Below are 23,062 nucleotides of genomic sequence, written 5' to 3' on the forward strand. Positions count from 1 at the left end.
TGGTATATCCAGCAATTATTAGAGTGACCTATGAAAACAAAACATATAATTTTGAGGAGGCAGCTAAGTTGAAAGAATTTTTGGATCAGTTTGATTTATCTATAGACTCATGAAAATTAGTTAGATGCTGATTTCTTGTTTATTTGATCTTTGTTTTTGATCATTTTATTATTAAACTGAGAACTTTTAAAAGTTTATAAATGGAGGAAATGGATAAGAAGAATATGTTTTCCAGCAAGGATTCGATGCAGTTAACTTTTGAAAAGAACTCAACATTCTGACTAGGTCATGTGACCAGCCATGAGGGAGGCTTGCTGCAGTGTTGTGATGGAATGTCAGAGATATGGAAAAATAACATTTTTGATTAATGTTTATATGGCAAAGGGTCAGCGGAAGTTTAAAAAGATGAACAAATATGGAAGATGGTGAATGATTTGACAATATGGAAAAGGTAGTGGAATATGATGTGAAATGCTGAGACTGATGAGGATCACTTGTATGATACGGCTGGATCCTCACTTTGATTTCTATTTCACATCTGACCTTTGCCTAGATTTAAAGTTTGGTGCTACATATGAATTTTAATAGAGATGTACGGGTGATGCAGCTTAGCATAAGAAGAACCTGAAGACAGCTTCCAGAAAATTGGATGAACTACTGTATTGAAATGGATAGGTGAAGCTGAAAATAGAATGTTAAGACCTGCTGCGCTTTGAAATAGGTTGCTGGACTGCTATAATATTTATATAACATAAGCAATGCTTGGAGTTATGTTCAAGTGTTGATGTAGAGTGGTTTAGTTATGTATCATATTATGAACTTCCATGGTGGTATGAGCCTGAAGTATCATAATAAATGGATTAACTTGTTTAAGGGGGAAAAAAAAAAGTAGGGGGGGATAAAGTATAAGTAGATAAATAAGAAATATAATAAGCAAGATATTAAATATAGCGTGAAGATGAAAGAATATATTAGCTTTCTATTTATTTTAGGCGCTATGGTGATGTTCCTGCAATTCTGGATATAAATTTTATTAGTTCAGGAATAAATGTGAAGGATGTATGGTAGAATGAGTGAATGAAAAAGGAAATTATATGATTAATTAATTTACTAATTGGATGGTTTATAAGTTGATAAGAGATGATTTGAGTACATGTAGATTGGAATGTATTGCCTTTAGAATGAAGAGGGGAATGAGGAATATTCAGGAATATGAATTTTTGTGGATTGCAGAAATCTTATGTTTAATGGAGATCTAAGTTAAGAATTTAAGAAGATAGTAAATACTCTTTGTCATATGTGATATATAACAAATATTTATTTTATGTTATTTAGAAAAAAAAAATGAGGAAATGGATTGAGAGTAGATTTTAAGTGATTTATGGTTAGCTAAATGACTTACAATGTAATATTTAAGATGATTATTATATTTAGGAGAGTTGTTATGAATTTGGCCTGGGGGGAGTTTCTCATTTACTTGAGCTATGTATGTACGCTTCGAAGTTGACAATGTTATATTGGGGGGAGGGGGGAGAAAAGGTGGGGGGTGTAATGGGAGAGTATTTGGGAGTGGGTTGGGGATTGAATTAAATTTTCAATGTGGGGGAAATGATTATATAATAATTATAATGCAGAAATATGTAATTATTATGTTTCATTTTGTTTAAATGGATTTTAAAATTTTTTCTTTAAACATTAATGGCCTGAATCATCCGATAAAAAGAAAGAAGACGCTATTATATTTAAAACAGCAGAATGCGGATGTCTGTTTTATACAGGAGACTCACCTTACTGGAGATGAATCAAAGAAACTAATTGGTAATTGGGTGAAGGATTGCTTCTTTGCTCCTGCGGTAGGGAAAAAAGCAGGTGTAGCTATTCTGATTAATAAAAAACGCACTGCAGTGTTTAATTTGGTGGCTGCAAATCAATTAGGAAGGTGGATACATGTGAACATGAGTATGGGCAGTACTACTTTAGCGCTTTTTAATGTGTATGCCCCTAATTCGAATCAAATTGAATTTTTTAAAACTCTGCAACAAATAGTTCTACCACTGGCTGCTAGTAATTTGATAGTAGCAGGAGATTTCAATGCCGTTATGGATCCTTTATTAGATAAAAAATCTAGTAAAATTTTAAAATCATTAGGGTTGGATAATTTTGAAAATTCCTGTAATTTAAAAGATATCTGGCGCATTCTTCATTTTAATGATTGAGAATTTTCATTTTGTTCACATGTCCATAAATCTTTCTCTAGAATTGATTATGTTTTGGTTTCAGATAAGTTAGTACAAAATGTCACTCAAGCTACTATAGATTCAATAATTTTATCTGATCATGGTGGTATCTGGATAAATTTAAATTTTGTTGATCAAGATAATGATAGGCCTGTGTGGAGATTTGATAATGCATTGCTTGCATACCCAAAATTTTGTGAAGAATTTCAGACAAAGATAAATGAATATTTTCAAATTAATAATACGGAACAAGTCTCGTTAGAAATCTTGTGGGATGCTTTTAAGGCAACTATGAGAGGACAAATAATATCATTTTCAGCTTATTCTAAAAAACAATTAAAAGAGCAATTTATTAAGTTAGGGCAAGAGATTAAGATTTTAGAGGCAAAATTGATAGAAAAATGGGAAAATTCCACGCTACAAGATCTTTTAAAAGTTAAATATAAATATAATGAGGTTTCTTCTAAATTGGTTAAGAAAGGTATTCTTTGTCTGCAAGCTTTGTATTATGGTAATTCGAATAAGGCGGGAAGATTACTGGCTAATTATCTTAAAGTTAAAAAAAGAAGGTCTAAAATAAGTGCAATTAAAGATGAAAAAGGATATACGCAGTCTCAAAATGGACCTATATTAAAACATTTTTTAAATTTTTATAAAAACCTGTATTCTTCTGAGTCTTATTCAGATAAAGAAAAGGATGGAATAGTGTTTTTAAATTTTATTAAAGGACCGAAGGTTCCGGATCATATAAAAAGAAGTTTGGAAGAACCGATATCATTAAAAGAATTGCAAACAGCATTGAAATCTCTTAGAGTAGGGACTGCTCCAAGTGGTGATGGTTTTACGGTAGAGTTTTATAAAATGTTTCAAATTACCCTATTACCTTATTTATTAAATTTATATCAGAGTCAACCAAATAAAGGTTGTATTTCAGGCACTATGGCAGAATCGTTGACCATTGTTTTGCCAAAGCCAAATAAAGATCCCATGCTGGTTTCAAACTACAGGCCTATTTCTTTGATTAATGTTGATGGTAAGTTATTAGCCAAGCTTTTGGCCATGCGTTTGGCAAAGGCTCTTCCTCATATAGTTGGTATGCACCAGACTGGTTTTGTTGCTCAGAGACACTCTTCTAATAATACTAGATTGGCTTTGCAGATCTTATACTTAACAAAAGAAATAGGAGATCCAGCTTTCTCTGTATCTTTGGATGCAGAGAAGGCTTTTGACCGGGTGGAATGGACGTTTATGTTTCAGGCTATGGAATGGTTTGGCATTGGTTCGGGATTTATACAAATGATTAAAACCTTGTATAGCTCTCCTGTTGCCAGATTATATATAATAATAATAATAATAATAACTTTATTTTTCTATACCGCCAACAATAAATAATAATCTTTCTGATTGTTTTAAATTGCAAAGGGGGGTTAGGCAGGGTTGTCCTTTATCTCCTTTGTTTTTTTATATAGTGCTTGAACCCTTATTATTAGCTATTCAACAAGTGAAGGAGATACAGGGTATTCCACGTTCTGGAAAGGAGTATAAAGTATCTGCTTATGCGGATAATATATTGCTTCTCTTGAGAAATCCTGAAACAACCATTCCATGTTTACTTGAGTTGATTGAGAAATTTGGAAAATTCTCAGGATATAAAATAAATTGGTCCATATCAGAAGTTCTTCCTTTAAACGTGCATTGTACAAGAGGACTATTTGATGCATTCTCTTTTATATGGAAAGAAGAAGGAATAAAATATTTAGGTATTTGGTTAAAAAATACACTTGATGAGACAGTAAAAGTGAATGAAAAATTTTTATTGCAAAAAGTAACAGAGTTATGTGAGCAATGGAATCCTTTACATTTGTCGTGGTGGGGAAGAGTCCAAACTGTCAAAATGATGATTTTGCCTGTTGTTTGTTACCAAATGGGAATGATTCCAGTTTTTTTCCAGGAGTCTTTTTATAAAAAGTTAAACAGTATTATTACTAAATTTATTTGGCTGGGTAAAATTGCTAGAATTGCCTTAGTGACTTTACAAAAACCAATTGAGGAGGGAGGGGTAAATTTACCAAACTTCTATAGGTATCATTAATCCTATATATTGCTCCAAGGTATGTACTGGGTCCTCCCAGAACTCATGGAGAAAATTCCGGACTGGTTATGGTTGGAATGGCAGCTCATGTTTCCTATAAGGCTTCGTCATTTACTTAGTATTCAAATGCCTAGGATACGAAAAAGTAATAGGATAATTATGGACACATGGAAAACTTTAAAATATATTAATAATTTAACTCCTCTTACAATTCAAAAATCGACTTATAAAAATATATGGCTAAACTCCAAGATCCAAATAGGCGGTTTTAAGGTTGTCTGGAGGGATTGGATTAAAGCAGGAATACGTACTCTAAATGATGTTATAGAAAATGGTAAGATGCTGGAGTTTTCACAATTGTAATCTAAATTTGGTCTTGATAAAAAATAAATGGTTGCAATTGAAGCAGGCTATTCAGGCGGGGTTCCCTGAATGGAAATTACTTAATAATCCATTTAGCTTAGAATTCTTATGCTTTCAGGCAGACTTTCTGGGTCACCAGGCCGCACAGTGGTATAAAGTATTATCTGGCTATTTGAACAAGAAACCAAAAAGTGGACTTAGAGAAATTTGGAGCATTGAGATTAAACATCAAATTAATGCATCTCAATGGCCACGCATTTGGTCTTGGAGGATGAGATGTACAATGTCTGCGTCTATGAGGCAAACATGGTTTTTCCTGTTACATAGAGCACTCTGGACCCCTGTGCGTTTACAAAAATTGGATTGCTCTAGGTCTAATAGGTGTTGGCATTGTCATCTTGAGGCTGGAACTTTAGATCATTTATTATTTTATTGTCCTTTTATTAATGCTTTTTGGAAATTGATTTGGGATCAAATAAATTGTATGCTTGAAAACTCTGTAGCTTTATCATATGACACCATCTTATTTGGTATGTCTATGAGGGCTAAATCTCAAATATCTTCCAATAATAATAAGCTTTTAATGATTCTAACAGGAGTTGCCATTCAACAGATAACTTTTAATTGGAAAGATTACACAAGATTGAATTACTCTTTTTGGTAGAATACGGTGTGTCATGTGTATAAAATGGAGAGACTATTAGCTGTTAGAAAAGGATGTTTTAAGAAATTTAAGGATGTATGGGGGCCATTAATGAATTATTATAATGAATAATTAGTATTTTCCCCTTTTTAATATAGATGGTATAGGGAGGGTGGCTGGGTTTTAGTTTTCTTAAGGTTAAATGGAAAAGATGTAATTATTATATTATGGGATATCTAATATAAAGATTGTTATATGTGGGGTGGGGAGGGATTAACCTTTTTTCTGTGAGAATTGTAGAAATTCAAGTGGAATTGTATATTATATGAATGATTTTCTGTACACTTGTTGTAAAATTTAAAATGAATAAAGATTTATAAAAAATAATCAAAATACATTAATGATACAACATAATATTACTTGACTTATTCCTATATTTTTTTAAACTGCATCCCTAGAGTATAAATACATTTCCTATACGGGATCAGATATGGCAAGCACTATAATTCAGACAGTTCGGCAATGGAGTTACATATCATTCCCATCTTTCCCTCCCCTTCAGTTTCTCATTCATGAAGAGGGGTTAATATGCTTACAAAAAGACAAGATGTGAATTTAAGACAAATTGTTGTGTCTGGACAAGGTTAAGATTCTGAAGAGAGGGGGAAACAACATCATCACCAAGGATAGCTGCTTAAGATCTCAGCTCCTTTCCCTGCAGCCCTATTCCACATTTAATCAGCAGCATCTGCCTTTTGATCCCCCTTCCCCATTGAAAATCAATTGGAGATCATCTCACCTCTCACTGAGGCTGAGCGCCAAGAAGTGATTTTTTTCCATGTTCTCTTATTTGAGTGCTGCCCAGCTGAAAAGCACGGATGATGATAATATGGTGACGAAACAGCTGTCAAGAGATCCCATCCAGGAGGTAGGTCCAGAAATAGAGGGTAAGAGGAGCTCAATAAAGGAGGTCTGTGATTGGCTCACAGAAATCAGAGCCTACCTTAGAGCGGTCAGGTCAGAACTGATGCTGCTGGGAGTAGATTTAAGGGGAAAAATCAGCAATCACGCTAAAGAAGCTGAGCTCAAAATGGATGAATAGGCAGATGCTGTTGTCACGCTGGATAAACAATTAGAAGAAATGCATACCACAGTTGGAGACTTGGCCAAGAAGACAAAAGACCTAGAGTATCAGCCACTGCTGCAACTTGCGATTTTGCAGTGTACTAGAGTACAGAGACTATGAAGCTGTGGTTCAAAAAATTGCTAGTCCTTTGCTATCTACCAACAATGAGATGTACAGTTTGCTTTGACTGCTCCTTAGTGAAGGCATACACCCTGAGAGACAAATTGAAGGAGGCTATCCTTTACAAAGCTAGGGGAAGCTCTGCTATCAAGTGGAACAAATACAAGATCACAAATTACCAAGATGTAGCAGCAGCAACCCTTAAATTGAGGGGAGAACTGTGTTTCTTCACAGAATTCCTCAGGGAGGATGGCAATTACCTTTGGCTGTAGTAAAGACAAAGCTACCATTCCACAGCAAAGAGGACACTATTTAAAACCACATCAGGAACATCAAAAGCAGAAGCCCCGTTGGCAGCAAGTTAAAAAGGGTGGAGGTAGACTCTGTGACTAAGCTTCAGATGCTGATATATCTAAAGATAAAAAACCAGTGACGATACTACATAGTTTGAGAGTTTTGCTGGTTCCTGATTTATGTGGGAGCGAAGAGAAAGTGTTAAAGCAATGAATGATACTCATCTCAAATTTAATGCGACACTTGTTATATTTGTAATACTTCTTATATACTTCCTGACTGCTAATTTTCATAGCACAGACTGTGGACAGGAGCAAGAAAAGGAAGGCTCTTCCATATTTATTCATTCATTCAATTTTCTATACCGTTCTCCCAGGGGAGCTCAGAACGGTTTACATGAGTTTATTCAGGTACTCAAGCATTTTTCCCTGTCTGTCCTGGTGGGCTCACAACCCATCTAAAGTACCTGGCTTAATAGGGGGTATTAAGTGACTTGCCCAGGATCACAAGGAGCAGCGTGGGTTTAAACCCACAACTTCAGGGTACTGAGGCTGTAGTTTTTTTTCCCTCTCTTTCTATGCAAATCTTTAATAGGCAGAATCAAGTACAGCACCCCCTCGTATATGAATGTACTCTATGTGCATACCCGTCTATTTTATACAATATGAATCTATACTATAACTCTGTATTCAATTATATAAGTGTTATCCAATCATATTCAAATATCTTAAATGCTCTCAAAATCCATGAAATATAATAAAATGTGAAAGATGTGTAAACAATGTGCTCAGTGAAAATTATACTTTCATAGATCTGTATGAGGTTATTTCAAAACCATCATGTTACATTATTAAAACTACATGAGAACCACACTATATAAATCTTCTTATAAATGGTCACTCAATAGAAAAACTTTAAAGTGACTTCTGATCACCATCTTTGAATAGCATAGTGTCATCTTGATCTAAAAACTTTTTCTCAATCTAAAACTTGTGAAGTATATTAAAGTTATTCTCCAACAAAGATCCTGGTTTCACTCATGGGCTTTTTCAGAGAGAGAAACTAAAATAATATTTCTGTAAGAGTGTTCCTCTGGAACTCCTGGGAAATTGGCCCATAATTCCTTCCTGTGGGGTCTTGGTAAATTTATTGCCCCACACAAAATTTCACTGAGATTCATACATATCAGCATCTCTTACACTGGACATCTGCATAAATGAGATTACGGTATCTATATGTACATATAATCCTTCATGCACTATGTAGTTTAGTGTTTTTGTACAGGTGTATAAAGGACAAGCATCTGTGTGCGATACAAGATACTCACTCAGTTTGGCCTAACTGCACTAGCTTGTGTTCTTCCTCCAGGAGTTCATTGAGTCGGGTGTTACACTGAGACACGAAGTGGAAGACCAAGTCACTCCCATCATTGCCAAACATTCCTGTAGCTGCAGCAGACAGGTCGAGAGACTAAAATGACAAATATAAATCAGACCTGTCTCCTTCACAGCTGAACAGAGCAGAAATGTAATAAAAAGAGGCCTAGAGCTTTATATAAAATACAGCAAGTATGCACTGTTCTCCAACACACAATACTCCCTCACCTTAGAGAAAGCCACTCCTGCTAGAAAAAGATAGGAGACGAGATTTAGGAAAGAGAGGCTCAGACACACGGACCCAAATTCTGTAACCAGCACCTAAAGTTAGGCACCTATTTCGGAGGCACCTATCTTAATTGAACAAGTTCAATTAAGCTTTTTAATCAGCACTGATTGAAACATAGGCGCCTATCAAGAAAGCGCGATTATGTAACAAAGCGCCTTTAAAAATTTAGGCAGCCTTCAAAAAAATAGGTGCTATGCATGTTAGGCATGGGCATGGCTACATGTTAGGTGCCTTCTTGCAATCACTGCTCTTAAGCGTGCTAAAGCGCCTAACTAAGTTGTGCCTAGAGCAGGCCTATTTAATGGGAGCCTCCAAAATAGGTGCCGCTCAGCATGATTCACTAAACAGCGCCCAATTGTGCTTGAATTGCGCTGAATGGTGCCTATATCGGCGACCAACTTTAGGCCACTTCTTATAGAATTTGCCCCATGGTGTTTAAGCAGGCATTGTTGGTGGTGTGAAGCTAAAAATTTGAGCAACCATAATAGGAAGAGACAAGATATGGTTGGATTGGATTTGATGTATTGCCTTTCTATTTTGTACCTGGAGCAACGGAGGGTTAAGTGACTTGGCCAATCACAAGGAGCTGCAGTGGAAATTGAACCCAGTTCCCCCGGTAGGTCACTACAGTAAAAGAATCATTAAAAGTCTGTGCTCCTTCCCTCTACCTGTAGAACACCAGGGACTACCCATGGGTAAGTCTGAGGGTTTCTTGGGTTGATGTGAGAGGGAGGAGATCAGATAAGGTGTGATTTGAGGTTTATTGGGGCAGAAGGATTGGATCAGGGAAGTGCGCCATAGCAGCCGTATTTTGTTTACTGGTCTGGTACTGTGTTCTCATGCTGCCCCTGTGCAGTAAAAGTGGTAAATGCATGGCAGATGCTCAGCACATCCCCTGTACATACTTTGCACTTACTATGCACTAGTTTTTGATCCTATCACATAGATTTAGTAAACATGCCCCAAAAAGACACTGATGTACTGGATTACTCTACTAGCCTCTCTTTCTGCTAAAATCTCTGTTCTAAAGTCCGAATGCAATCACTCTGGTGAAATTTTATCTAAAACTCTAGTGGTCATTCCCGCCACCAGAAGTGTAATCCTCTTAATTCAACAAAATTAAGGAGAAACGAGGGGCTCCTTTTACTAAGCTGCGCTAGTGGTTTTAGCGCGCACAGAATTGCCACGCGCGCTAGACGCTGACGCCAGCACTGAACTGGCATTAGTTTTCCTGCGTAGCATGGGGGTTTGCGTGCGCTAATATTCTGCGTGCGCTAAAAACGCTAGCGCACCTTAGTAAAAGAGGGGGTAGGTCTTATTTGCTAATTAGTCCCTCTGGACTGGCCCCAGTGGAGACTGAGAATTCTGATATTCTTCAGTGAACCAGTAAGAACCCTGTATAGCCCCTACTAGAATCATCTTTCCAAAGTAAGATAGAGAAAAGGAATGTCTGCCTCTGCACTACAATCCATCTCCATCACAGCCACCATACAGTCATGTGAAAAAATTAAGACACCCCATGAAATATTCAGTTCTTTCTTAAGAAATGTTCACACAACGATGTCAAATTTTTTTTATTTATATCTGGAAAAGAAAGTAATTTAATTGCAGGTAAACAACAAAAGTTTTCCTTGATTTACTCATGAAACAAAAGATATCCACAAAAATGTGTATTCTAACAGAGGAAAAAATTAGGACACCCTAATAGCTAGTATTACCCCCTCTGTCTGAAATTTCTGCAGTGAGATGCTTCTTGCAGCCATCTACCAGTCTCTGACATCAGTCTGAAGAAAGTTTGGCCCACTCCTCAATACAGAATTCTTTCAGCTGTGAAATGTTTGAGGGGTTTCTTGCATGTACAGCCCTCTTCAAACCATCCCACAGCATCTCAATGGGATTAAGATCAGGGCTTTGATTCAGCTACTCCAGGACTCTCCATTTTTTAGTTTTCAGCCAGTCCTTGGTGTATTTACTGGTATGTTTTGGGTCATTGTATTGTAGGTTCCAGTTCCACTTCAGCTTTAATTTACTAAACAGATGGTCTCATATGTTCCTCAAGCAGAATTCACGGGGGATTCTATGTTGGTGAGCTGGCCAGGTCCTGCTGCAGCAAAGCATCCCCAAACCATGACACTTCTACCTCCATGCTTCACAGCTGGTATGAGGGTTTTTTTCTCCTGAAATGCTGTATTTAGTGTACGCCAAACATGTCTTTTTTTCTGGTGTCCAAATAATTCAATTTTAGACTCGTCTGTCCACAGAACACTATTCCAGAAGTCCTGGTAATTGTCTACGTTCTCTCTAGCAAACTTCAGTTAGGCCTTGATGTTTCTCATAGAAAGCTTAGTTTCCTCCTTGCACACCTCCCATGCAAATTAGATTTGTGCAGTCTCTTTCTTTTTTTTTTAAATTCTTTATTCATTTTTAAACTTTCATCAAGTGTACAAAAATTCATAATAAACACTATTAATTAGACCACTTGAACATCTTATCATTATATCCTATAAATATAAATGTAACCCTCCCCCCACCCTCCCTCAAAGCCCATTATTCATTATAAGATCATAAACCCTACACTTGAAACCCTCCCCCCACTCAACATTAAGTGGTGTATAATTAATAGAAAAATGGCATTTAATCATGACAAAAAGATGTTAATGGCTCCCATATTTTAATAAAATTTTTATACTTTCCATTCTGTACCACCAATGATCTTTCCATTCTATATATGTGACATAACGAATTCCACCAGAAATTAAAATTAAGCCTACTATGGTCTTTCCAGTTATTAGTAATATGTTGGATGGCCACTCCAGTCATGATCAATAAAAGTTTATTATTACACGATGATATCTGACTCTTTTTTCTCATAGACATTCCAAATATCACAGTATCATAAGATAACGCTACATGGTTTTCCAATAAACAATTTATTTGATCCCAGATTGAATTCCAAAAGGCTAAGATATGGGGACAGTAATACAAAAGATGATCCAAAGTCCCATTTTCTCATGGCCTTGATGTTTCTCATAGAAAGTTTAGATTCCTCCTTGCACACCTCCCATGCAAATTAGATTTGTGCAGTCTCTTTCTGATTGTAGAGGCATGCATTTTCACATCAACTGAAAACTGAAAAAACACCATGAACATCTTCTCTCGCACCAAGCAGCATCATGGGGTAAAGATCTAGAACAATTGCTTTCGCCCACTACTTATGAGGAATTTAGGAAACGTCTGAAAACACACCTGTTCCTAAAGTATCTAGACAACTGATCCTCTCTTCTCTCTCCCCTCTATAGCGATTAACTTGTTCTATTGATCACTCTCTCCTCAAAAATGGATTTCCTGTCCTATTAACCCTCTTTCTTCCTCCCCTCTTAAAGTCAATCAATTTGTACCTTTGCTTAATCTTTGTAAACCGCATAGAACTTCACGGTATTGCGGTATATAAGCTGTTATTATTATTATTATCAACAGTAGCAAAAGCCCGTGATGACATTTTAAGGGTTTTGGAGACTTCTTTTACCATCTTGCGGTCTGCTCTGGGGTCAACTTGCTTGGATGGCCAGACCTGGGCATGTTGGCAGTTATTTGGAAAGTCCTCCACTTGTACATTATTTTCTGGACTGTGGAATGTCTAATGTCAAATTCTTTCGAGATCTTTTTATATCCCTTACCAGACTTAAAAGCTGCTACAATCTTCTTTCTGAAAGCCTCAGACAGCTCTTTTGATTTCACCATGTTGTTTACTCTCACCGCAGCAGTCATGAGCACACCAAACTAAATGTTTGAGGTTTAAGTAGGGCAAACCTCCTTCAAAATGCTGAGTAACTATGTTCTAATCATGTGTACCTGATGTGATACACCTGTGTGTGATTTGAGCCACTTTAAATGGGAGGATATGTAGAGGTGTCCTAATTTGTTTCTCAGTTAGAATACACATTTTTGTGGATATTTCTTGTTTCATGAGTAAATCAAGGAAAAGTTTTGTTGTTTACCTGCAATTACATGACTTTCTTTTCCAGAGATAAATAAAAAGATTTGACATTGATATGTGAACATTTCTTAAGAAAGGACTGAATATTTCATAGGGTGTCCTAATTTTTTCACGTAACTGAACACTATATCAACCGGCTCACCTTTATTCATACCTTCAAAGAAGTAAAGCAAATTGGTGAGGCAATAACTCCCTCGGCTGAACCCATGCTGACTCTGTCTCATTAAATCATGTTTGTCTACATGTTCTACAATTTTATTTTTTATAATTGTTTCCACCATTTTGGTTAAAACTAGCAAAAAAAGAAAGAAAAGATGGAAAAACAATAGTGCAAAGCCAGGATAAAAAAAAAGGCTCAAAGACACGTGTACCACTCTGCAGAGAACGAAGAATGTGAGTCTACGTCAGGTGGGAAGGCACTCGTGTATACGTGGTGTGGTCAGTGGATGACATCACCCACATGTGAGAATATGTTGCCTGCTTGTCCTAGGATAAACCCAGGTCCTGCAGTTCTAGGGTGATCCTCTGGCAGATGTAGCACTTTCGATTTACTCAGACTCTTGAACAATTTGTCAAGCTCCTCACCAAACAACAAGGAACCCTGAAAAGGAAACTCACTCAGCTTGGCTTGGACGCTGCAACTGCTGACCAACCTCAAAGCCAAAAGGAACCTTCTGGCTGCTACTTCCAGGGCCACAGACTTAGCCAAAGCTCTGAGTAAATCATAGAGCTCATCTACCAAGAAGACTGATGCCATCCCAATCTTAGTGACCTCCCAGTCCACTACAGAAAACTCAACAGCTGACCTATGTAAGACTTTCTCAGTGCATCCGAAACATGCCCTGGCCACCAAGACACCGTAGATGGCAACCTGGCCTGCCAGAGCTGAGACATTGAAGCTATGATTCAGAAGGGTTTCCATCCTGTGGTCCCGAGGGTGTTTCAGAGCCATATCCCCATTCACTGGCACTGTAGACTTCTTAGTGTTAGTGAAACTACCACATTCAACGCGGGAGGTTTTAACAACTCCCTGTTCTGAGGTTGAGGTGTACACAGGGACATAATTTATATCCCATTCCCTTTTCATCCATCCCCTCCTGTCCCCGCAGTAATAAATAGTTTTTTTGTCCCCATTGCCATGGATTTCTACAGATTTGCTGTTGTCCCCATCCCTGTGCACACCTCTAGTCAGTACTGAGCTACTTCAGTACATATTTGTGGAGTTTCAGAACTAGAACTGTAAAGAATGTAGCAAAGAGCTTTTTTCTATTTTGCCCCTTCACTCTGAATTTCCCTCCCACATTTTATCTGGCTTGAACCTTCCCACCCTAGATTTAGACCCCTGTTAAAAACTTGTTTGAAAAAAAAAAAAAAATCTTTAACAACCAGTCAGCCACTATAGTTTATAGACTATTATTTATAGTCTGCCTTTAACAAGGTGAATTACAAAATTACACACACAATAAATATATTAACATCATATAAAAAATATCATTCATCTAATACAGAAAAACATCAATAATCATATTTCATCTTATAAAATAAATGACGTTTCAACAATTTCTTAAAACTATACGTCTTTCTGCTGTCTAATATAGACTGGAAGTTTGATCCATTCAGTGGGGCCTGCACAAGACCCTCACTCTTATTGTTTCCAAAGGCAACTTTTTTCGTGCTAGTAATCAAATCATAATGCTCTGCTGAACGTAATGCATTAGAAGGCATATAAGATAAAACATAGTCTTGTAAATATTTAGGTGGCAATTGATATACAGTATACTCAGACCAATAACAACTTATATTGAATTCTATACTTCATCTTCAACCAATACAACATGACATAATATGAACAGACATGATCCTGCTTCTTTTTTCCAAACAATGCATGGAAGATATTCTGGCAATGTATGCATAGCAGAAGTAGTAATGCCTAGAAATACAACATTGCTGTAATAACACTACAATTTGCAGAACCTGTCTATAGTCACAACCAGAAAGATATTTCTTTAAATTACTTATCGATAACTTAAAATACATCATCTTATCAAAGACTGAATATGCGCCTTGAACGTTAACTGTGAGTCCAAAATCACACCCAGATAATGAACTTCACTTGAAAGAGTCATAACTGTGCCTAGCACATTTACTGTAGTTTGGAAATCTGAAAATGGATCTTTCGAGAGAAGCATTATCTTAGTTTTAGAGATGTTTTACATTAGTCTATTAGCGCTCATTCAATCTTTGATCTCAATCATAATCTTATTCAATCTTAAAGCTGTCTTTGACAATAATTCCACAATTGGGATAAAAAATTGAATATCATCAGCTTACAGTCGAAATGACACACCTAATTTTCACAACAATCTACATCAGTGGTTCCCAACCCTGTCCTGGAGGACCACCAGGCAAATCGGGTTTTCAGGCAACCCTAATGAATATGCATGAGAGAGATTTGCATATAATGGAAGTGATAGGCATGCAAATCTGCTCCATGCATATTCATTAGGGCTAGCCTAAAAACCCAATTAGCCTGGTGGTCCTCCAGGACAGGGTTGGGAACATAATGGGAGAAGATACAGATTAAATAAGACCACTGATAATGCTGATCCTTGCAGGACGCCCGTTATAACCGCCCTTCAACAGCACCCCTCAATATTAACTTCTTGTTTTCTTTCAAATAAAAATTATCAGAACCACTGGAATACAGATCCATCAAGTCCGCATTTCTGAAGTCTATCCAACAAAATGTTATGGTCCAACATTATTAAATGCAGCTGCAATGTCAAGAAATACCATCATGAAGCTCTTCCCTTGATCAAACCCACAAAGTAACTCATCTAATGTAGCCACCAATAGTGTTTCAGTACTAAGCCCCTTTCAGAATGCATATTAATGAGCATCTAAAATATCATTCTGTCGCAAATGATCATCTAACTGCATATAAACAACTTTCTCCATTATCTTTGATATTGCTGGTAAAGATGAAACTGGTCTAAAATTCACAATTTCACACAGACCCAACTTCTTGTCTTTGATAGCAGAATGAATTGTAGCTACTTTCAATATTTCTGGCACTACTCCCTCATCCAACATAAGATTTATCATTCTAGACATGACCGAGCAGATATTCCTCTCCATCCTACTTAATAAAGCAGAAGAGCATGTCACCAGAAGAAATTGAAGGACATTTGCAGAACATTCTTTACTTGTTCTTCCTCTATTTTCTCAAAACATTCCCTTTGATTTATGTTTTCAAACAAAACATCTTTTCGTTTTACCAATGGGGTTGTCTCAAGAATTTTTATTCACTTTTGATTCAAAAAAATAAATTTAACTGATCAGCAGAAAATGGTACCACAGGATGATTAGAATTCTCACCTTTTTTGTTAAATTTTTCACAACATAAAAGTTCCTTTGGTTTATTTAGCGATGACCACAAATCTTTTCCATCTCTCCTTTCCTTAGATTATTACTTGAATCTATTATCCAAAAGGACCTCCTCTTTATTCTTTATTTCCACTATAGTTTCTCTCTATTTTCTGTCTCGCTCAAATTAACGGCGCTTTTTTCTTGCATATTACATTTCATTGTGTACCACCTGGGCACGTCTCTGCCTTCCCTCTCCAGTACTCCATTTTCTCCTACCTTGGCTCCTTCTGCAATTGCCTCAGAAGTCCAGCCATATTCCGGCACAAATTCAAGCGATGCTGTCAGGATACGCTGCTGTAGTTGGTCCTCACTCTCATACCCCTCTGACTCATATCCACCTTCTCCTGTGTAACTGAAAATGGACACAGAATAAGGACCATATTAATACACAGAATTTCATGTCTAGAAGAGATGCTATGTTCTTTTACCAGTATGGTGCAGATTGAATATGAAAATCTTATAATCTGATTGGCTAATAGGGCATGTAATTTTGCTAGTGTATGCAGTCTACATTTGGTTAGAAAACAGCTGCTTTAAGATACTCCCTGATCTTCATTGGTTGACTAGTAAGGTCTGACAGGACACATGTTGACCGGCCTTGGAAAGTGGTGAGAAGCATAGGCAAAGATAAGGACTCTTAACAATAGCTGTGACCATGTATGACATCAGGCATTTAGGACAATCATGCAAGTCTTGATTGTAAAACAAAAACAAAACAAAAAAACCCCATAAAACTGAAAATATGTTTACATGAGTTCAAAAACAGTTCTGCCATTAAAGACAATTATAAAAATTGCAAAGAAGATGAAGTAATATGAACCTGTTTTTGCTATTTTTTATAATGATCTAATGACAGAACTATTTTTTTTAAACTATTGCAAACACCTTTTCAGTTTTGTGTTTTTTCAAGTTTTTCAGTATGCAGGTTTCACAGAACGCTTTATTATTTATTGACATTTTTTTCATTTTCTGGATGCCCTGATTGAAACCCGAGATGGTCAACTGCAATGTGCACTGCCAGATTTTGATCAGAGTTCCTCACTACTCCACAAGTTGTAGTGGTTCCCAGTTACAGTGAAAACTACATTTTTTTTAACCTTGTATTATTGGATCTCAAAGGGCAAGGAGTTACCCTATTTGGGGCAGCACAAATTCAACCATAAGCTCAAATCTAGAAAGAAGCATTTGGGAAAGTAGAGGAGAGTTAGTTATCAAGCTATATTAGGGTAACAACCCTCATTATTTGCCCTTTAACGTGAAGTAATGGGCACCAACGCAGGTTTTGTTACCTTAACACAGTGCTATAGTTATGAGCTGCAAAACATACATATAAAGTAAATTCTGTAAGGAAGTTAAGGAGAGAGAGAACGAGCACATGTTCTTAAGATGGAGTATCTGCCTTGTAGAGTAGGGAAGGGCAAAAAGCTGTATCCACAAGGCCAGAGGACAAAAGAGACCAAATAGAGACCATAGAAATATGAATGCAGATAAAGGCCAAATGGCCCATCTAGTCTGCCCATCCGCACTAACCATTATCTCTTCCTCTCTCTAAGAGATCCTACGTGCCTATCCCAAGCCTTCTTGAATTCAGACACAGGTTACAATGAACATAAGAACATAAGAACATAAGCGTTGCCTCTGCCGGGTCAGACCAGGGGTCCATCGTGCCCGGCAGTCCGCTCCCGCGGCGGCCCCCCAGGTCCATGACCTGAAAGTGTTCCCTACCTAACCTAAAATATCCATACCCTATTCGCTCAATGTCCTGTAAGGTAAACCTCTATCTGTATCCTGTTATTCCCTTTGCTTCCAGGAAATCATCCAGTCCCTTTTTGAACCCCAGAATTGTACTCTGTCCTATCACCTCTCCGGGAAGCGCGTTCCAGGTGTCCACCACCCTCTGAGTGAAGAAGAACCTCCTTGCATTCGTTATGAATCTGTCTCCTCTCAGTTTTTCTGAATGACCTCTTGTTTTAGTTGTCCCTGCTAGTCTAAAGAATCTGTCCCTCTCCACCTTCTCTATGCCCTTCATGATTTTATAAGTTTCTATCATGTCCCCTCTCAGTCTCCGCTTCTCCAGGGTAAAGAGCCCCAGCCTGTCCAACCGTTCGGCATATGAAAGGTTCTCCATACCCTTTATCATCCTCGTTGCCCTCCTCTGTACCCTCTCGAGTATTGCCATGTCCTTCTTGAGGTATGGCGACCAGTATTGGACGCAGTATTCCAGATGTGGGCGCACCATTGCTCGATACAGTGGCAGGATAACTTCTTTTGTTCTGGTAGTGATACCTTTTTTGATAATGCCCAACATTCTGTTCGCTTTTTTTGAGGCCGCTGCACATTGTGCCGCCTGCTTCATTGTGTTATCCACCAATACCCCCAGATCTTTTTCTTGGCTGCTTCCCCCGAGTACCCTCCCTCCCATCGTATAGCTGTACATGGAGTTCCCCTTCCCTATGTGCAATACCTTAGGGAAGGGGAACTCCATGTACAGCTATACGATGGGAGGGAGGGTACTCGGGGGAAGCAGCCAAGAAAAAGATCTGGGGGTATTGGTGGATAACACAATGAAGCAGGCGGCACAATGTGCAGCGGCCTCAAAAAAAGCGAACAGAATGTTGGGCATTATCAAAAAAGGTATCACTACCAGAACAAAAGAAGTTATCCTGCCACTGTATCGAGCAATGGCAGCCCTGGATTGGAAGGAGAGGGTTACACACATCTGCCAGAGCATAGGCTGTAAAGACAAATCAGGACATAACAGTAGAAAGATGAAAGGCTCAGGCTTAGCTGAGAAGGAGAAGGGTCAAGGATTACATATATGACCACTAGGAAAAATTATTTTCTTTCCTTTAGACGCAGCAGATGAGTCCAGAGACCAATGGGATAGCAAACATCTACCAGCAGGCGAAGATAGAGAAACTGATTAACAGGTGGTCCTATTGGCTGGCATTCCTTCTGTATCTCCAGTACAGCTCCTTGCCCAAGCATCCGTAACCATCAATAGGCAAAGCATGTAAAAAGATTCTTTCCCATAACAAATCTCAAAAGGCAATAATACAGAATACAACCATCAATAATAACAAACTTCGAAAGTTGGAAAAGAAAAAACCGACAAATGATATTCAGAAAGGGTGGAGGCTCTAGATTCATCTGCTGCATCTAAAGGAAAGAAAATTAACAGATAAGAACATAATTTTTCCTTCCTTAGCAACAACAGCAGATGAATCCAGAGACTAATGGGATGTAGCAAAGCAATCCTCAATCTGGGTGGGAAGCAAACGCCGCCTCCGCAACAACCGCAACTAAACGCATCTATCGCATGCGCCCCCACATCCAACCAGTAATGCTGAGAGAAAGCACTCTCGGAAGACCAAGTAGCCACGAGACAAAACTCCTCCATGGAAAAAACCTCTGGACCGAGTCCAAGAAGTAGCCATCGCTCTGGCGGAATGCTCATGAAGTTTTTTCGCCAACCGCTTCCCTGCCATCAAGCAAGCGTAAAGAATGTCCTCCTGGACCCATTGAGCGATGGAGGCTTTGGACGCCGCCATACGTTTGAGGCATCCCTTGAAGAATACAAAAAGGTGATCTAAACAACTAAAAGTCGTTAGAAACCTAGCTTGTGGAGAACGCTATGCACTTTCAAAAAATGCAGTGAATAAAAGCACGTCTCCCCATTTCTCCTCCCAGGAAGAAGGAAGGAAAAGTGAGAGTGTACTAAAAGAAAGGATGATACCCCCTAAGAAAGAAATTGTGGTACCCCAGAACTGTTGAGGAATGCAAAGAATTGCAAAGCGACCTGAACAAACTGAGTGAGTGGGCAAAGAAATGGCAGATGAGCTTCAATGTGGAGAAATGCAAGGTCTTGCACATAGGGAAGGGGAACTCCATGTACAGCTATACTATGGGAGGGAGGGTACTCGGGAAAGGCAGCCAAGAAAAAGATCTGGGGGTATTGGTAGATAACACAATGAAGCCGGCGGCACAATGTGCAGCGGCCTCAAAAAAAGCGAACAGAATGTTGGGCATTATCAAAAAAGGTATCACTACCAGAACAAAAGAAGTTATCCTGCCACTGTATCGAGCAATGGTGCGCCCACATCTGGAATACTGCGTCCAATACTGGTCGCCATACCTCAAGAAGGACATGGCAATACTCGAAAGGGTCCAGAGGAGGGCAACGAGGATGATAAAGGGTATGGAGAACCTTTCATATGCCGAACGGTTAGACAGGCTGGGGCTCTTTACCCTGGAGAAGCGGAGACTGAGAGGGGACATGATAGAAACTTATAAAATCATGAAAGGCATAGAGAAGGTGGAGAGGGACAGATTCTTTAGACTAGCAGGGACAACTAAAACAAGAGGTCATTCAGAAAAACTGAGAGGAGACAGATTCATAACGAATGCAAGGAGGTTCTTCTTCACTCAGAGGGAGGTGGACACCTGGAACGCGCTTCCCGGAGAGGTAATAAGACAGAGTACAATTCTGGGGTTCAAAAAGGGACTGGATGACTTCCTGGAAGCGAAAGGGATAACAGGGTACAGATAGAGGTTTACCGTACAGGACATTGAGCAAATAGGGTATGGATATTTTAGGTTAGGTAGGGAACACTTTCAGGTCATGGACCTGGGGGGCCGCCGCGGGAGCGGACTGCCGGGCACGATGGACCCCTGGTCTGACCCGGCAGAGGCAACGCTTATGTTCTTATGTCTGAACTGACACTCCAGATTTCGTAAATCAGAAATAGGAATCCCCGCCAAACAAGGCCTGCAACTCAGAAAACCGCCGAGCTGAAGCCATGGCCACAACGGCACAGTCCTTTAGAGTCTCAAAAGACAAGGATGAAATGAAGCCTTCGGTAAACTGCGAAGAAGTACCTTAAGACTGTACTCCAGATAGGGCTTTCTAAGAGGTGTACGAATATACTGTACTCCGTTTAGGAACTGAACTACATGAAGCTGAGAAGTAAAAGAAGAGCAATATACCTAGCCCTTGTAACAAGCTAAGAATGGCACTTGAAGCTGAAGGCAATTGAACGCTAAGCCCTTGGCAATACACTTGCGCCAAAAAAGAACTCTGGAAGGGTGCAAATGTTGAGAAGTACCCAAAAAAGGAAAAACCTATAAAAGGTGTCACAGGTGAAGACGACTGTATCGCCTGGATAAGAGAAGAAACAACCTGCTTCGCATAACCCTTACACGTCAGCAATGACTTTTCAAAAGCTAGGTCGCAATACCAAAGTAGTATGAATATCCATGTTGATCGGACCCTAGGTGAGCAAATCCGGAGATACCAGGAAACTCAACAGTCTGGCTGTTGAAAGACTCATCAGATCCGCATAGCAAGGATGGCGCAGCCAATCCAGAGATTCTACAAATACTGTGCCCTGAAAGCGAGCTTGATATGGCAAATCCAAGCTATCATCAGCCAGGGGAAAACACTGAAAAAGGAGAAACCAGAGGCGAGAAAGAAGCCACGCTGCTACCCCTCCCTCTGACTCCCACTCCCTGTGCCTGCCGAAGAAGCTAGGAAGCTTAGAATTTTGAGACGAGGCCATGAGGTCTAGTTCCAGGAGATCCCACTTCCATAAAAAGAGCTGAAACGCCTGAGCCAAAATTCTCAATATCCAGGATGTAGAAGATTTCACTATTACTAACATTTACACTTTCTAGAGCGTACACAGCGCTGTACACTGTAACATACAATAAATGGGCCATGCTCAGATTTCGCGGAGAGAAAGTCTATCCAAACTCTTTTCCTGACCCATAAAATGATCTGCCAATAGAAGAGGAAGATGAGGGTCCACCCATTGAAGTAGAACCACAACTTTACCCGCCAACTGAGTACATCACCTACTGCCCAGGATGTAGAGAAATACCCCATCATGACTGAAAAGATCTTCAGCGTCATTCCGGAAGAAAGGTCTGAAGCTCCAGAAACGATAGCCTGACCATGCTCCAGAGTAGAAGAATGAACAAGTACTGAGTCGCCTCTTAAGACCAGACTCTTGGAGCTGAGGATGGAAGGCACCGAGCTCCCCAACCCGTTAGCCTGGGATGTTTGGTGGCCATGAGCTAGTCCAGCAAAGACCGAGGCATGCCTTTGAAAACAGAAATCTCGCTGAGCCATCAAATCATACAGAGCAATGCTTGAGGAGCCTACTAAATAATTCTCTGGCAAAGTTACACGAGAAAATGGATTAGATTCTGCGCTATTCACGGAGGAGAGTGTTTATGAGCAACTTGAAAAACTGAAAGTGGACAAAGCGATGGGACCAGACGGGATCCATCCCAGGATACTAAGGGAGCTCAGAGAGGTTCTGGCGAGTCCTATTAAAGACTTGTTCAACAAATCTCTGGAGATGGGAGTGATTCCTGGGGACTGGAGGAGAGCGGATGTGGTCCCCATTCATAAAAGTGGTCACAGGGATGAAGCAGGAAACTACAGGCCTGTGAGCCTCATTTCAGTTGTTGGAAAAATAATGGAAGTGTTGCTGAAAGAAAGGATAGTAAACTTCCTTGAATCTAATGGGTTACAAGATCAGAGGCAACATGGCTTTACAAAAGGTAAATCGTGCCAAACGAACCTGATTGAATTTTTTGATTGGGTGACCAGAGAGCTGGATCGAGGACATATGCTAGATGTAATTTACTTAGATTTCAGCAAAGCCTTTGATACAGTTCCTCATAGGAGGCTGTTGAACAAACTTGAAGGGCTGAAGTTAGGACCCAAAGTGGTAAACTGGGTTAGAAACTGGCTGTCGGACAGACGCCAGAGGGTGGTGGTTAATGGAAGTCGCTCAGAGGAAGGAAAGGTGAAAAGTGGAGTCCCTCAGGGTTCAGTGCTGGGGCTGATCCTGTTAATATGTTTCTGAGTGACATTGCTGAATGGTTAGAAGGAAAAGTGTGCCTTTTTGCAGATGATACCAGATTTGTAACAGAGTAGACACTGAATAGGGAGTGGAAAATATGAAAAAGGATCTGCAAAAGTTAGAGGAATGGTCTAATGCCTGGCAACTAAAATTCAATGCAAAGAAATGCAGAGTAATGCATTTGGGGATTAATATTCGGAAGGAACCGTATATGCTAGGAGGAG

The 23,062-nt window shown here is 39.0% G+C and overlaps 1 protein-coding gene across 2 annotated transcripts in view; it reads right to left on the minus strand.

Annotated features, from left to right (window-relative positions):
- The window catches only part of COQ9 (coenzyme Q9), a 99,486-nt gene that overhangs the window by 24,206 nt on the left and 52,218 nt on the right, over positions 1 to 23,062 (minus strand). For both annotated transcript variants that reach the window (XM_033940673.1, XM_033940674.1), the window contains 2 exons: positions 16,183 to 16,318; positions 8,203 to 8,345 (listed from right to left, as the gene is read on the minus strand). In XM_033940673.1, the coding sequence (XP_033796564.1) occupies positions 8,203 to 8,345; positions 16,183 to 16,318 (279 nt within the window). The remainder of the gene's footprint in view (positions 1 to 8,202; positions 8,346 to 16,182; positions 16,319 to 23,062) is intronic.

Source organism: Geotrypetes seraphini, chromosome 4, assembly GCF_902459505.1.
Source record: "Geotrypetes seraphini chromosome 4, aGeoSer1.1, whole genome shotgun sequence".
Classification (NCBI taxonomy): Eukaryota; Metazoa; Chordata; class Amphibia; order Gymnophiona; family Dermophiidae; genus Geotrypetes; species Geotrypetes seraphini.